General features: G+C 38.1%; 1 protein-coding gene across 14 annotated transcripts in view; it reads left to right on the top strand.

Annotated features, from left to right (window-relative positions):
- Positions 1 to 11,944, top strand: part of CCDC181 (coiled-coil domain containing 181) — a 73,581-nt gene extending 61,637 nt beyond the window's left edge. For 9 of the 14 annotated variants that reach the window (XM_055111810.2, XM_055111800.2, XM_034940088.3 and 6 more), the window contains 2 exons: positions 9,423 to 9,577; positions 11,612 to 11,944. In XM_055111810.2, coding sequence (XP_054967785.1) covers positions 9,423 to 9,577; positions 11,612 to 11,771 — 315 coding nt within the window. In that variant the 3' untranslated portion in view covers positions 11,772 to 11,944. The remainder of the gene's footprint in view (positions 1 to 9,422; positions 9,578 to 11,611) is intronic. The other 5 variants (XM_055111826.2, XM_034940113.3, XM_034940109.3 and 2 more) reach the window with 1 other exon arrangement.
- Positions 11,945 to 12,774: the final 830 nt, after the last annotated feature.

The raw sequence follows: 12,774 nt of genomic DNA on the forward strand, positions 1-12,774 counted from the left end.
GTGGGTATTTTTTTCTTTTTTTTTTATTATGCTTTAAGTTCTAGGGTACATGTGCCACAACGTGCAGGTTTGTTACATATGTATACATGTGCCATGTTGGTGTGCTGCACCCGTTAACTCATCCTTTACATTAGGTATATCGCTTAATGCTCTCTCTCCACCCCACAACAGGCCCTGGTGTGTGATGTTCCCCACCCTGTGTCTAAGTGTTCTCATTGTTCAATGCCCACCTGTGAGTGAGAACATGCAGTGTTTGGTTTTCTGTCCTTGCGATAGTTTGCTCAGAATGATGGTCTCCAGCTTCATCCATGTCCCTAAAAAGGATATGAACTCATCCTTTTTTATGGCTGCATAGTATTCCATGGTGTATATGTGCAACATTTACTTAATCCAGTCTATCATTGTTGGACGTTTGGGTTGGTTCCGAGTCTTTGCTATTGTGAATAGTGCTGCCATAAACATATGTGTGCATGTGTCTTTATAGCAGCATGATTTATAATCCTTTGGGTATATACCCAGTAATGGGATGGCTGGGTCAAATGGTATTTCTAGTTCTAGATACTTGAGGAATTGCCACACTGTCTTTCACAGTGGTTGAAGTACTTTACACTCCCACCAACACTGTAAAAGAGTTCCTATTTCTCCACATCCTCTCCAGCACCTGTTGTGTCCTGACTTTTTAATGATTGCCATTCTAACTGGTGTGAGATGGTATCTTGTTGTGGTTTTGATTTGCATTTCTCTGATGGCCAGTGATGATGAGCATTTTTTCGTGTGTATGTTGGCTGCATAAATGTCTTCTTTTGAGAAGTGTCTGTTCATATCCTTCACTCACTTTTTGATGGGGTTGTTTTTTTCTTGTAAATTTGTTTAAGCTCTTTGTAAATTCTGGATATTAGCCCTTTGTCAGATGGGTAGATTGTAAAAATTTTCCCCCATTCTGTAGGTTGCCTGTTCACTCTGATGGTAGTTTCTTTTGCTATGCAGAAGCTCTTTAGTTTAATTAGATCCCATTTGTCAATTTTGGCTTTTGTTGCCATTGCTTTTGTTTTAGTCATGAAGTCTTTGCCCATGCCTGTGGCCTGAATGGTATTTCCTAGCTTTTCTTCTAGGGTTTTTATGGTTTTAGGTCTAACATTTAAGTCTTTAATCCATCTTGAATTAATTTTTGTATAAGGTGTAAGGAAGGAGTCCAGTTTCAGCTTTCTACATATGGCTAGCCAGTTTTCCCAGCACCATTTATTAAATAGGGAATCCTTCTGCCGTTTCTTGTTTTTGTGAGGTTTGTCAAAGATCAGATGGTTGTAGATATGTGGTATCATTTCTGAGGGTTCTGTTCTGTTCCACTGGTCTATATCTCTGTTTTGGTACCAGTACCATGCTGTTTTGCTTACTGTATCCTTGCAGTGTAGTTTGCAGTCAGGTAGCGTGATGCCTCCAGCTTTGTTCTTTTTGCTTAGGATTGTCTTGGCAATGTGGGCTCTTTTTTGGTTCTATATGAACTTTAAAGTAGTTTTTTCCAATTCTGTGAAGAAAGTCATTGATAGCTTGATGGGGATGGCATTGAATCTATAAATTACCTTGGGCAGCATGGCCATTTTCACGATATTGATTCTTACTATCTATGAACATGGAATGTTCTTCCATTTGTTTATGTCCTCTTTTATTTCATTGAGCAGTGGTTTGTAGTTCTCCTTGAAGAGGTCCTTCACATCCCTTGTAAGTTGGATTCCTAGGTATTTTATTCTCTTTGAAGCAATTATGAATGAGAATTCACTCATGATTTGGCTCTCTGTTTGTCTGTTATTGGTGTATAAGAATGCTTGTGATTTTTGTACATTGATTTTGTATCCTGAGATTTTGCTGAAGTTGCTTATCAGCTTAAGGAGATTTTGGGCTGAGACGATGGGGTTTCTAAATATACAATCATGTCATCTGCAAACAGGGACAATTTGACTTCCTCTTTTCCTAATTGAATACACTTTATTTCTTTCTCCTGCCTGATTCCCCTGTCCAGAACTTCCAACACTATGTTGAATAGGAGTGGCGAGAGAGGGCATTCCTGTCTTGTGCCAGTTTTCAAAGGGAATGCTTCCAGTTTTGCCCATTCACTATGATATTGGCTGTGGATTTCTCATAAATAGCTCTCATTATTTTGAGATACGTCCCATCAATACTTAGTTCATTGAGAGTTTTTAGGATAAAGGGCTGTTGAATTTTTTCGAAGGCCTTTTCTGCATCTATTGAGATAATCATGTGGTTTTTGTCTTTGGTTCTGTTTAGATGATGGATTACGTTTATTGATTTGCATACGTTGAACCAGGCTTGCATCCCAGGGATGAAGCCCACTTGATCATGGTGGATAAGCTTTTTGATGTGCTGCTGGATTTGGTTTGCCAGTATTTTATTGAGGATTTTTGCATCGATGTTCATCAGGGGTATTGGTCAAAAATTCTCTTTTTTTGTTGTGTCTCTGCCAGGCTTTGGTATCAGGATGATGCTTGCCTCATAACGAGTTAGGGAGGATTCCCTCTTTTTCTGATGATTGGAATAGTTTCAGAAGGAATGGTACCTGCTCCTCTTTGTACCTCTGGTAGAATTTGGCTGTGAATCTGTCTGGTCCTGGACTTTTTTTGGTTGGTAGGCTATTAATTATTGCCTCAATTTCAGAGCCTGTTATTCGTCTATTCAGGGATTCAACTTCTTCCTGGTTTAGTCTTGGGAGGGTGTATGTGTCCAGGAGTTTATCCATTTCTTCTAGATTTTCTAGTTTATTTGCATAGAGGTGTTTATAGTATTCTCTGATGGTAGTTTGTATTTCTGTGGGATCGGTGGTGATATCCCCTTTATCAATTTTTATTGCATCTATTTGATTCTTCTCTCTTTTCTTCTTTATTAGTCTTGGTAGCAGTCTATCGATTTTGTTGATCTTTTCAAAAAACCAGCTCCTGGATTCATTGATTTTTTTGAAGGGTTTCTTTTGTCTCCATCTCCTTCAGTTCTGCTCTGATCTTAGTTATTTCTTGCCTTCTGCTAGCTTTTGAATGTGTTTGCTCTTGCTTCTCCAGTTCTTTTAATTGTGATGTTAGGGTATCAATTTTAGATCTTTCCTGCTTTCTCTTGTGGGCATTTAGTGCTATAAATTTCACTCTACACACTGCTTTAAATGTGTCCCAGAGATTCTGGTATGTTGTGTCTTTGTTCTCATTGGTTTCAAAGAACATCTTTATTTCTGCCTTCATTTTGTTATCTACCCAGTAGTCATTCAGGAGCAGGTTGTTCAGTTTCCATGTAGTTGAGCGGTTTTGAGTGAGTTTCTTAAGCCTGCGTTCTAGTTTGATTGCACTGTGGTCTGAGAGACAGTTTGTTATAATTTCTGTGTTTTTACATTTGCTGAGGAGTGCTTTACTTTCACCTATGTGGTCAATTTTGGAATAAGTGTGATGTGGTGCTGAGAAGAATGTATATTCTGTTGATTTGGGGTGGAGTTCTGTAGATGTCTATTAGGTCCGCTTGGTGCAGAGCTGAGTTCAATTCCTTGATATCCTTGTTAATTTTCTGTCTCGTTGATCTGTCTAATGTTAACAGTGGGATGTTAAAGTCTCCCATTATTAATGTGTGGGAGTCTAAGTCTCTTTGTAGGTCTCTAAGGGTTTGCTTTATGAATCTGGGTGCTCCTGTATTGGGTGCATATATATTTAGGATAGTTCGCTCTTCTCATTGGATTGATCCCCCATCATTATATAATGACCTTTTTTTGTATCTTTTGATCTTTGTTGGTTTAAAGTCTGTTTTTTCAGAGACTAGGATTGCAACCCCTGCTTTTTTTTGTTTGTTTTGTTTTCCATTTGCTTGGTAGATCTTCCTCCTTCCCTTTATTTTGAGCCTATGTGTGTCTCTGCACATGGGTATCCTGAATACAGCACACTGATGGGTCTTGACTCTTTATCCAATGTGCCAGTCTGTGTCTTTTAATTGGAGGATTTAGCCCATTTACATTTAAAGTTAATATTGTTATGTGTGTATTTGGTCCTGTCATTATGATGTTAGCTGGTTATTTTGCTTGTTAGTTGATGCAGTTTCTTCCTAGCCTTGATGGTCTTTACATTTTGGCATGTTTTTGCGGTGGCTGGTACTGGTTGTTCCTTTCCATGTTTAGTGCTTCCTTCAGGAGCTCTTTTAGGGCAGGCCTGGTGGTGACAAAATCTCTCAGCATTTGCTTGTCTCTAAGGTATTTTATTTCTCCTTCACTTATGAAGCTTAGTTTGGCTGGATATGAAATTCTGGGTTGAAAATTCTTTTCTTTAAGAATGTTGAATATTGGCCCCCACTCTCTTCTGGCTTGTAGAGTTTCTGCCGAGAGATCCGCTGTTAGTCTGATGGGCTTCCCTTTGTGGGTAACCCAACCTTTCTCTCTGGCTGCCCTTAACATTTTTTCCTTCATTTCAACTTTAGTAAATCTGACAATTATGTGTCTTGGAGTTGCTCTTCTTGAGGAGTATCTTTGTGGTATTTGCTGTATTTCCTGAATTTGAATGTTGGCCTGCCTTGCTAGCTTGGGGAAGTTCTCCTGGATCATATCCAGAAGAGTGTTTTCTAACTTGGTTCCATTCTCCCCGTCACTTTCAGGTACACCAATCAGACGTAGATTTGGTCTTTTCACATAGTCCCATATTTCTTGGAGGCTTTGTTCATTTCTTTTTACCCTTTTTTCTCTAAACTTCTCTTCTCACTTCATTTCATTCATTTGATCTTCAATCACAGACACCCTTTCTTCCACTTGATCAAATTGGCTACTGAAGGTTGTGCATGCATCGCGTAGTTCTTGTGCCATGGTTTTCAGCTCCATCGGGTCATTTAAGGTCTCCTCTACACTGTTTATTCTAGTTAGCCATTCGTCTAATCTTTTTTTCAAGGTTTTTAGCTTCTTTGTGATGGGTTCAAACATCCTTCTTTAGCTCGGAGAAGTTTGTTATTACCGATTGTCTGAAGCCTTCTTCTCTCAACTCATCAAAGTCATTCTCCATCCAGCTTTGTTCCATTGCTGGGGAAGAGCTGCGTTCCTTTGGAGAAGAGGCACTCTGATTTTTAGAATTTTCAGCTTTTCTGCTCTGGTTTCTCCCCATCTTTGTGGTCTTATCTACCTTTGGTCTTTGATGATGGTGATGTACAGATGGGGTTTTGGTGTGGATGTCCTTTCTGTTTGTTAGTTTTCCTTCTAACAGTCAGGACCCTCACCTGTGGGTCTATTGGAGTTTGCTGGAGGTCCACTCCAGACCCTGGTTTGCTTGGGTCTCACCAGCAGAGGCTGCAGAACAGCAAATATTGCAGAACAGCAAATGTTGCTGCCTGATCCTTCCTCTGGAAGCTTCGTCTCAGAGGGGCACCTGGCTGTATGAGGTGTCAGTTGGCCCCTACTGGGAGGTGTCTCCCAGTTAGCCTACTTGGGCGTCAGGGACCCACTTGAGGAGGCAGTCTGTCCTTTCTCAGATCTCAAACTCCGTGCTGGGAAAACCACTACTCTCTTCAAAGCTGTCAGACTGGGACGTTTAAGTCTGCAGAAGTTTCTGCTGCCTTTTGTTCAGCTGTGTCTTGCCCCCAGAGGTAGAGTCTACAGAGGCAGGCAGGCCTCCTTGAGCTGTGGTCAGCTCCACCCAGTTGGAGCTTCTCAGCTGCTTTGTTTACCTACTTAAGCCTCAGCAATGGCAGACATCCCTCCCCTAGCCTTGCTGTGGCATTGCAGTTTGATCTCAGACTGCTGTGTTAGCAGTGAGTGAGGCTCTGTGGGAGTGGGACCCTCTGAGCCAGGTGCGGGATATAATCTTCTGGTGTGCCGTTTGCTAAGACCGTTGGAAAAGTGTAGTATTCGGGTGGGAGTGTCCCAGTTTTCCAGGTACCATCTGTCATAGCTTCCCTTGGCTAGGAAAGGGAATTCCCCGACCCCTTGTGCTTCCTGGGTGAGGAGATGCCTCACTGTGCTCTGTGGGCTGCACCCACTGTCTGACAAGCCCCAGTGAGATGAACCTGGTACCTCAGTTGGAAATGCAGAAATCACCTGTCTTCTGCATCACTCACGCTGGGAGCTACAGACTGGAGCTGTTCCTATTTGGCCATCTTGGATCCTCCTATCAGTTTATTTTTTTAAATTTCCATTTCTTTACTGAGATTCTCTGTTTATTCATTATATTCACCTTTTCATTTCTTACATATTAGACCTTTTTTATATTCATCTTTTCATTTCTTAAATATTAGACCTGTTTGTATCTAAATGCCAATATCTATGTCATCTTAGGATCGATCTGTTGAAGGCCTCTTTCTCTGGATTATGGGTCACATTTTCTTGTTTCTTTAGATATCCAGTGATTTTTTTAAAATTGGTTAATAGACTGTGGATCTTTTCAATATAAAAGTTGTAAGGAAATATAGAATACACTGTTTTCCTTTAAAGGGTATTGAATTTTTTTCTTGTAGGCAGTTAGATTAGTAAGGAATACTCTTGATCCTGTCAGACTTTGTTTTATGCTTTGTTAGGATGGGTTTATTTTGCTTTTGTCCTTAGTCCTAGAGCATGGTCCTTACTCTAGGACATGACCCTTACTTCCAAAGCATGGCCTTTTTAGGGTTGTAAGTGGTTGACCAAGGTAAGTAATGAAGTATTCCCACTATAGTTGGATTGGAACTCCAATGTCTCCAAAACTATGCAACCTTTATTATCTTCTTCATTAACAGCAGCTACTGTTAGACCTTACAGAGCCTCACTCTACACATGTGCAGCCCAGGCCTTGCCAAGACACAAGGGAAACCCCCACACAGACTCTTGGAGCATTCCTCCACATGACTGCTTCATTTCTAGTACCCTGCCCTGGAAATTCAGCTGTCTCAGCAGCCCCAGACTCCTATCTGTTTCATGAGCCCAGTGAGACTAGTGACTGCTTGATGCTATGACTCCTCCTTCCTATACCGTTGTCTGGAAAGTGTCACCAAGTACAGAGCCAGGGTGAATATGGGGGTTATATCATGTTTTTTCTTACTCTCAGTTATCAAGCTGCTGCATACATTTTGTCTAGCTTTATGGCTAATTAGGGCAGAAGGGTAAATCTGATACCAATTATGATATCATGGATAGATGCAAAAGTCTCCAATTCAGTCATTTATCCTTTTTTATAATCAGATAATTTAACCCATTACTAATTATGTGTATAATTCATATTTTATCTTTATAATTTTTTATTTTCCTCTAATTTTTTATTTTGGTTCCCTCCACTATTGAGAGTTATTTGCTATGATCTTATGCAGTGACATATTTGCATACCAATGCAGTCTATCATTCCGATGATAGTTCTGCTGTAATTTACCTTAAGTTTTAAAAATATATTTTCTTGAATTTTTATTATACTAATAAACCTGGAATAATTTAAAAAATAATCATTTAAAGCATGACATAAAACTATCCATTCAATTTTTGAGCAAATTATGTTGGTTCTATCTTCAGTGCATATACAGAGTCCCACTACCCTAATCTAAACCACTATTTTCTTCTGTTGGCTGGGCTGTTACAAAAGCGTAATAACCCAGCCCCCTTCTACCTTGCCTCTCCCTCATTCAGTTTTCCACATAGCAGCCAGAATGATATTTCTAAAATGGTGAATAAACTGTGTCACTTATGCTCAGAAACCCCCAATGGCTTCTCATCTCAAAATGAAATCCAAAGTTCCTACCATGGCCAGCAAGGTTATACATTACCTGATCCCTGCTACTTCCCTGACTTCATCTTCCACTCTTCAGCTACTTTGCTACAGCTTCACTTTGACTTCTTTGCTATTTATTGATCATGCCAAACACAATCCCTTCTTAGCTCCTTTGCTCTTATTGTTACCACTGCTTTTCTCCAGATATCCCATAACTTCCTCCCTTTCTATTTAAATACCATCCTTTCTCCTCACTGCTGCGTTTATTACCCTCCTTCCCATATTTTCTTTTGAATCAGACAGATCAGTCAATCAATCAGTCAATCACTTATTTTTATCCTGTCTGTGCAGAACACTGTCCAATAGAACTTTCTGGGATGATGGAAATTTTCTGTATTTGCACTGTCCATTAGAGTAGCTGCTAGCCATGTGTGTCTGTTAAGCACTTGAAATGTAGCTAGTATGACTGAGAAACTGAATTTTAAATTTTATTTAAATAGCCACTTATGACTTGTGGCTACTGTATTGTACAGTACAGAATGTGTGAGAGAGGGAACCTTAATTTTATTAATGCAACCCAGTACTTTAGTGCCTGCTATGTAGTAAATACTATGAATATCTGTTGAAAGAACAAAAGAATGGGGATACCCATGTATCCTGTTGCTCCCTGAATCCTTGACTCTTTAAAAATATTTTAACTTTAAAATTGTATTTAATTGACACATAATTTCACATATTTATGGAGTACAGTGTGATGTTTTGATACATGTACACATTGTGTAATTAGCATATTACCTCAAACACTTGTCATTTCTTTATGATGAGAACATTCAAAAATCCTCTCCTCATTATTTTGAAATATACGGTATTGTTAACTGTAGTCACTCTACTGTGTAATAGAACACCAGAACTTATTCCTCCTATCTATTACTTTGTATCTGGACTCTTTTGATCTGTAACTCCCGATTGAACATTTTTATGTCATCTCTAGCAATTCCCAGACTTCCAGGTGTTTGGCAATGATTCTTTAGATCCAGGGGTCTTCTCCACAAAGTTCAGTTGTGCATCAAAGATCCTGAATAATCTTCTAAATTAGACTAGAGCATATTTGGCAATGTGGGTTACAAACAAGGGAAAAAATGCAAGATATAGGAAACAGATGAGGGAAATCCAAGATATAAGCTCGATCACAAAGCTTATATTTGGGGGAAGTATTAAATGAATGTATCTTTTCCTTTTGCATTCTAGCCAGGAATCCACATGAGGTGACACTTTTCCCAAGGGTAAAGAGTACCAAATCTGTCCTCTTTCTCTCCTTTATTCCTCCAAATAAGAGCTCTTTGAACTTTTGAAAATTCCCTGAAGATACTATCCATCATGAACTTTGAGGGACCACGAAATAAGCCACTCCTAGTAGCTTTTTCTTATGTTAAAATTATCATGGCTGCTATCTTTATAAGAAAATTCTTATGACTGAAAATCCTTATGGCCACCCTTTACAATAGGAACTACAGTTTTGAAAAATGGGCTTAGCCATTAAGTAACTGCTGAAAGATATTCTTAAAACTTAAGTGTGATGTATTTGGTTTGGATACTAGGAATGCAGGTAATGAGGCTGGCATTATTATGAAAAATTGAAGAGTAGGAAATATATTCTTGTAGGATCCCATAAGCAGGGCTTCAAAACGTAGTTCTTGTTTATCTAAACTAAGTAAAGCTTGTTTTTCTAATCAGCAGGAAAACAGAGATCCACAACAAGCTTTTCGATTATGGCTTAAAAAAAAGCACGAAGAGCAGATGAAAGAAAGACAGACAGAAGAACTAAGAAAGCAAGAGGAATGTTTATTCTTCCTTAAAGGAACAGAAGGCCGGGAAAGGGCCTTTAAACAGTAAGTTAAAGGCAGGGCATTTCCCCCCTCCTCCTTCCTCATGTTCATTTTAAAAGTTATATGATCAATTAAGATTGGAAAAAAAAAACCCTCAAAATGTTTTCTCTTACAGCACGTACCTATTCAATTTTAAATTCATGCTTTTAAAAATGTATAATTCTTTAACTCTATTATATATATTATATATATGGAGTTATATATATATATGCATACCAATTTTTCTTCAAGATACTTTTCAATACTTAAATTATTTCTTATGGCACCAGTGTGATAGCCTTTGATACCTTATCATTTATTGTTTACTTATTTCTTTGAGAAATGGGTCGAAGATTGGTTACAGCTTCTCCTACATAGCCCTCAGAAAAACTGAATTTACAAATAAATGCAACCAATAAAAGTTGCATTTACCAGTAAAAGGAAGGCAGGTGGACTAAGGAGGAAAATCCGTATAGACCAAAGGAGATTTGGGTACATATTTTGGTAATTTAAGGCAAACCTGGTATTTTTTAGTTATTTGGGTAAGACACTGCATTGCCTAATTCTGACAATACAGATGTGGCTTCATATTTTTGCTAGCAAGTGTGGGGAGAGTTGGGGGACCAAATGTGAATATTGAGTCCAATTGTTTGAAGTTCATTTCATTCTTTAGTCTCTTTTGCTCTTTCCTTCTTTTGTTTTTCTCTTCCTTCCTTTTTCTTTTCCTGTCACCCAGGCTGGAGTGCAGTGGCACGATCTCAGCTCACTGCAACCTCACCCTCCCAGGTTCAAGTGATTTTCCCACCTCAGCCTCCCAAGTAGCTGGGACCACAGGTGTGCACCACCACACCTGGCTAATTTTTATATTTTTTTTGTAGAGATGGGGTCTCACCATGTTGCTCAGGCTGGTCTCAAACTCCAGACCTCAAGTGATCCGCCCACCTTGGCCTCCCAAAGTGCTGAGATTAGAGGCGTGAGCCACCATGCCCAGCCTCCTTTTTCTTTTTCTAACATACCCTTTTATTATAACAGAAACAGTAAATGTGCATTGTAGAAATGGAGCGGTTTCAAGTTACATTTTCATCACCCAGAAATTGTGACTGTTAACACCAGTATGCATACTGTCTAAGTATTTGTCTGTACATGTATTTACAATTTCAAAATACTGAGATCATACTGTATTTCTGCAATCTGCTTTTCATTAATGATATTACCGAATATCCAGCCCATATCCATTTATTCCCCAACTAACCCATAAATGACTTACAGTTTATTTGCTTAAACTAGTAGCCAATTCAGGACCACATATCATCAGATTATGATATTTAGTAAGTTTCTTTTTTTCTAATACAGTTATTTAGTTGTTTAGATTTCTGAAAAAACAACAACAACAAAACCAGGTGTATGTATGTGCATACACACACACACACACACAAACATACCACATACACACTTACATACCAGGTATATATGTATATGCAGTTATTTTTGCTATTATTTAAACAAGGTTTAAGACTTGAATTTGTTAGAATGTGGACTTTTCCTTTCCTGCTTTTGACGTTTTCATGTTTGGCTTACTTTTCATTTTAAGAACTATTTTGTGGACTTAAAAGCTCTATAATTTACCTATAAGAAGAGTAAGGCAGCATTTCTGCATGATAGTATTCTTAACCTAGCTAAGTAATGTTTTAGAATACAGCTAGTTACAAAGAGTAAGTTATTTGGAATCTACCAAATAGTAAGAAATCCTGTTTCTAAAAAAAGAATAGGATCTACAGCACACATAAAATAGTGTTTATTATTAAAAAACCAATTAAGTTGGCAGTTTCATTGTAAGACAGACAATTTCAAACATTTGACCCCAAATCTAACGGTCCTTTCTTGTATGAGCCTTGGGTGTAATCTTTACATTTTTCAGTTAATACTTAAAAATTTGTGTTGTGACAGTATTTCATTGTAAAGAAATGTCCATTTGTTTTGTCTATAATAGTAACTTTATAGCATGAAGAGTGTATTCAGGTTGATACTCACCAAATCTGATCATGCCTGTTTCTACAGATGGTTAAGAAGGAAACGGATAGAAAAAATGGCAGAGCAACAAGCTGTCAGAGAGAGAACTAGACAGCTCCGACTAGAAGCTAAGCGTTCTAAACAGTTACAGCACCACCTATATATGTCAGAAGCCAAACCTTTTCGTTTTACTGATCATTATAACTGAAAGTTTCTATTAAATATTTCAGTGGGCAGCTGCTATCAAAATTTTGGATATGATTTCTTATGGTCTGTGTACTTTGGTTGTATTCTAAATTATGGAAATGGTATTTATCTTTTATTGACAGTGAATTTGTTTTGTTAACACTAGAACAAAATAAATTTTTTTCTCACAGTGTTGTAATGTGTTGTGCCATCTCTTAGTCTGTGCAACAAATTGAACAACGAATGAATTCTATGTCCTTCTACTTCTAAATTATTTTATTAACGTTTCTGGCAGAAAACACAAGAAAGGTACAGATTTCTATTCATACTTCCTATTATTTTAAAAAATTACAATGGAACATTTCATAAGGCTGAAGGAGTGACTCCTTAACCAAGCCTGGTTCAAGGCCTTAAAGTCCTATTTATGTCAACTTTGGATTTGAATAATCACGGCAAGCTAAGCAATAGGGTAGGCCTAATTCCACCCGTTAGTACCTTAAAAAATACACCCTATATGTGAGAGCTAAACATTGTGTATTCATGGACATAAAGATGTCCCCAGTAGACACTGGGGACTCCTGGGGGTGAGGGAAGGGAGCAAGGGTTGAAAAACTAACTATTGGGTACTATGTTCTCTACCTGGGTGATGGGACCAATCATACCCGGACCCTCAGCAACATGCAACATACCCATGTAACTAACGCACATATGTATCCCCGAATCTGAAATAAAACTTGAAATGATAAAATAGCAATTATGTGTAATACTATTTTAGGTAGGTATGTTACAAAATTAGCCAACTTTTATTGAGAGCTTAAAACATTTTAAAATGTATTATAAATGCTTTATATAAATAATGTAATCATATGACAACCCTATTAGTGTCGTTCTGCAGAGAAGGAAACTATATAGACATGAACATTTTGTTCACATAGACTGATCTGTATGGTTGCAAAATCCTTTCTCTCAGTTATATTATAAAGATTACATTCCTTGGTAGAATATGTGATATTTAAGAGTATACA

The sequence above is a fragment of the Pan paniscus genome, chromosome 1 (assembly GCF_029289425.2).
Source record: "Pan paniscus chromosome 1, NHGRI_mPanPan1-v2.0_pri, whole genome shotgun sequence".
NCBI lineage: Eukaryota > Metazoa > Chordata > Mammalia > Primates > Hominidae > Pan > Pan paniscus.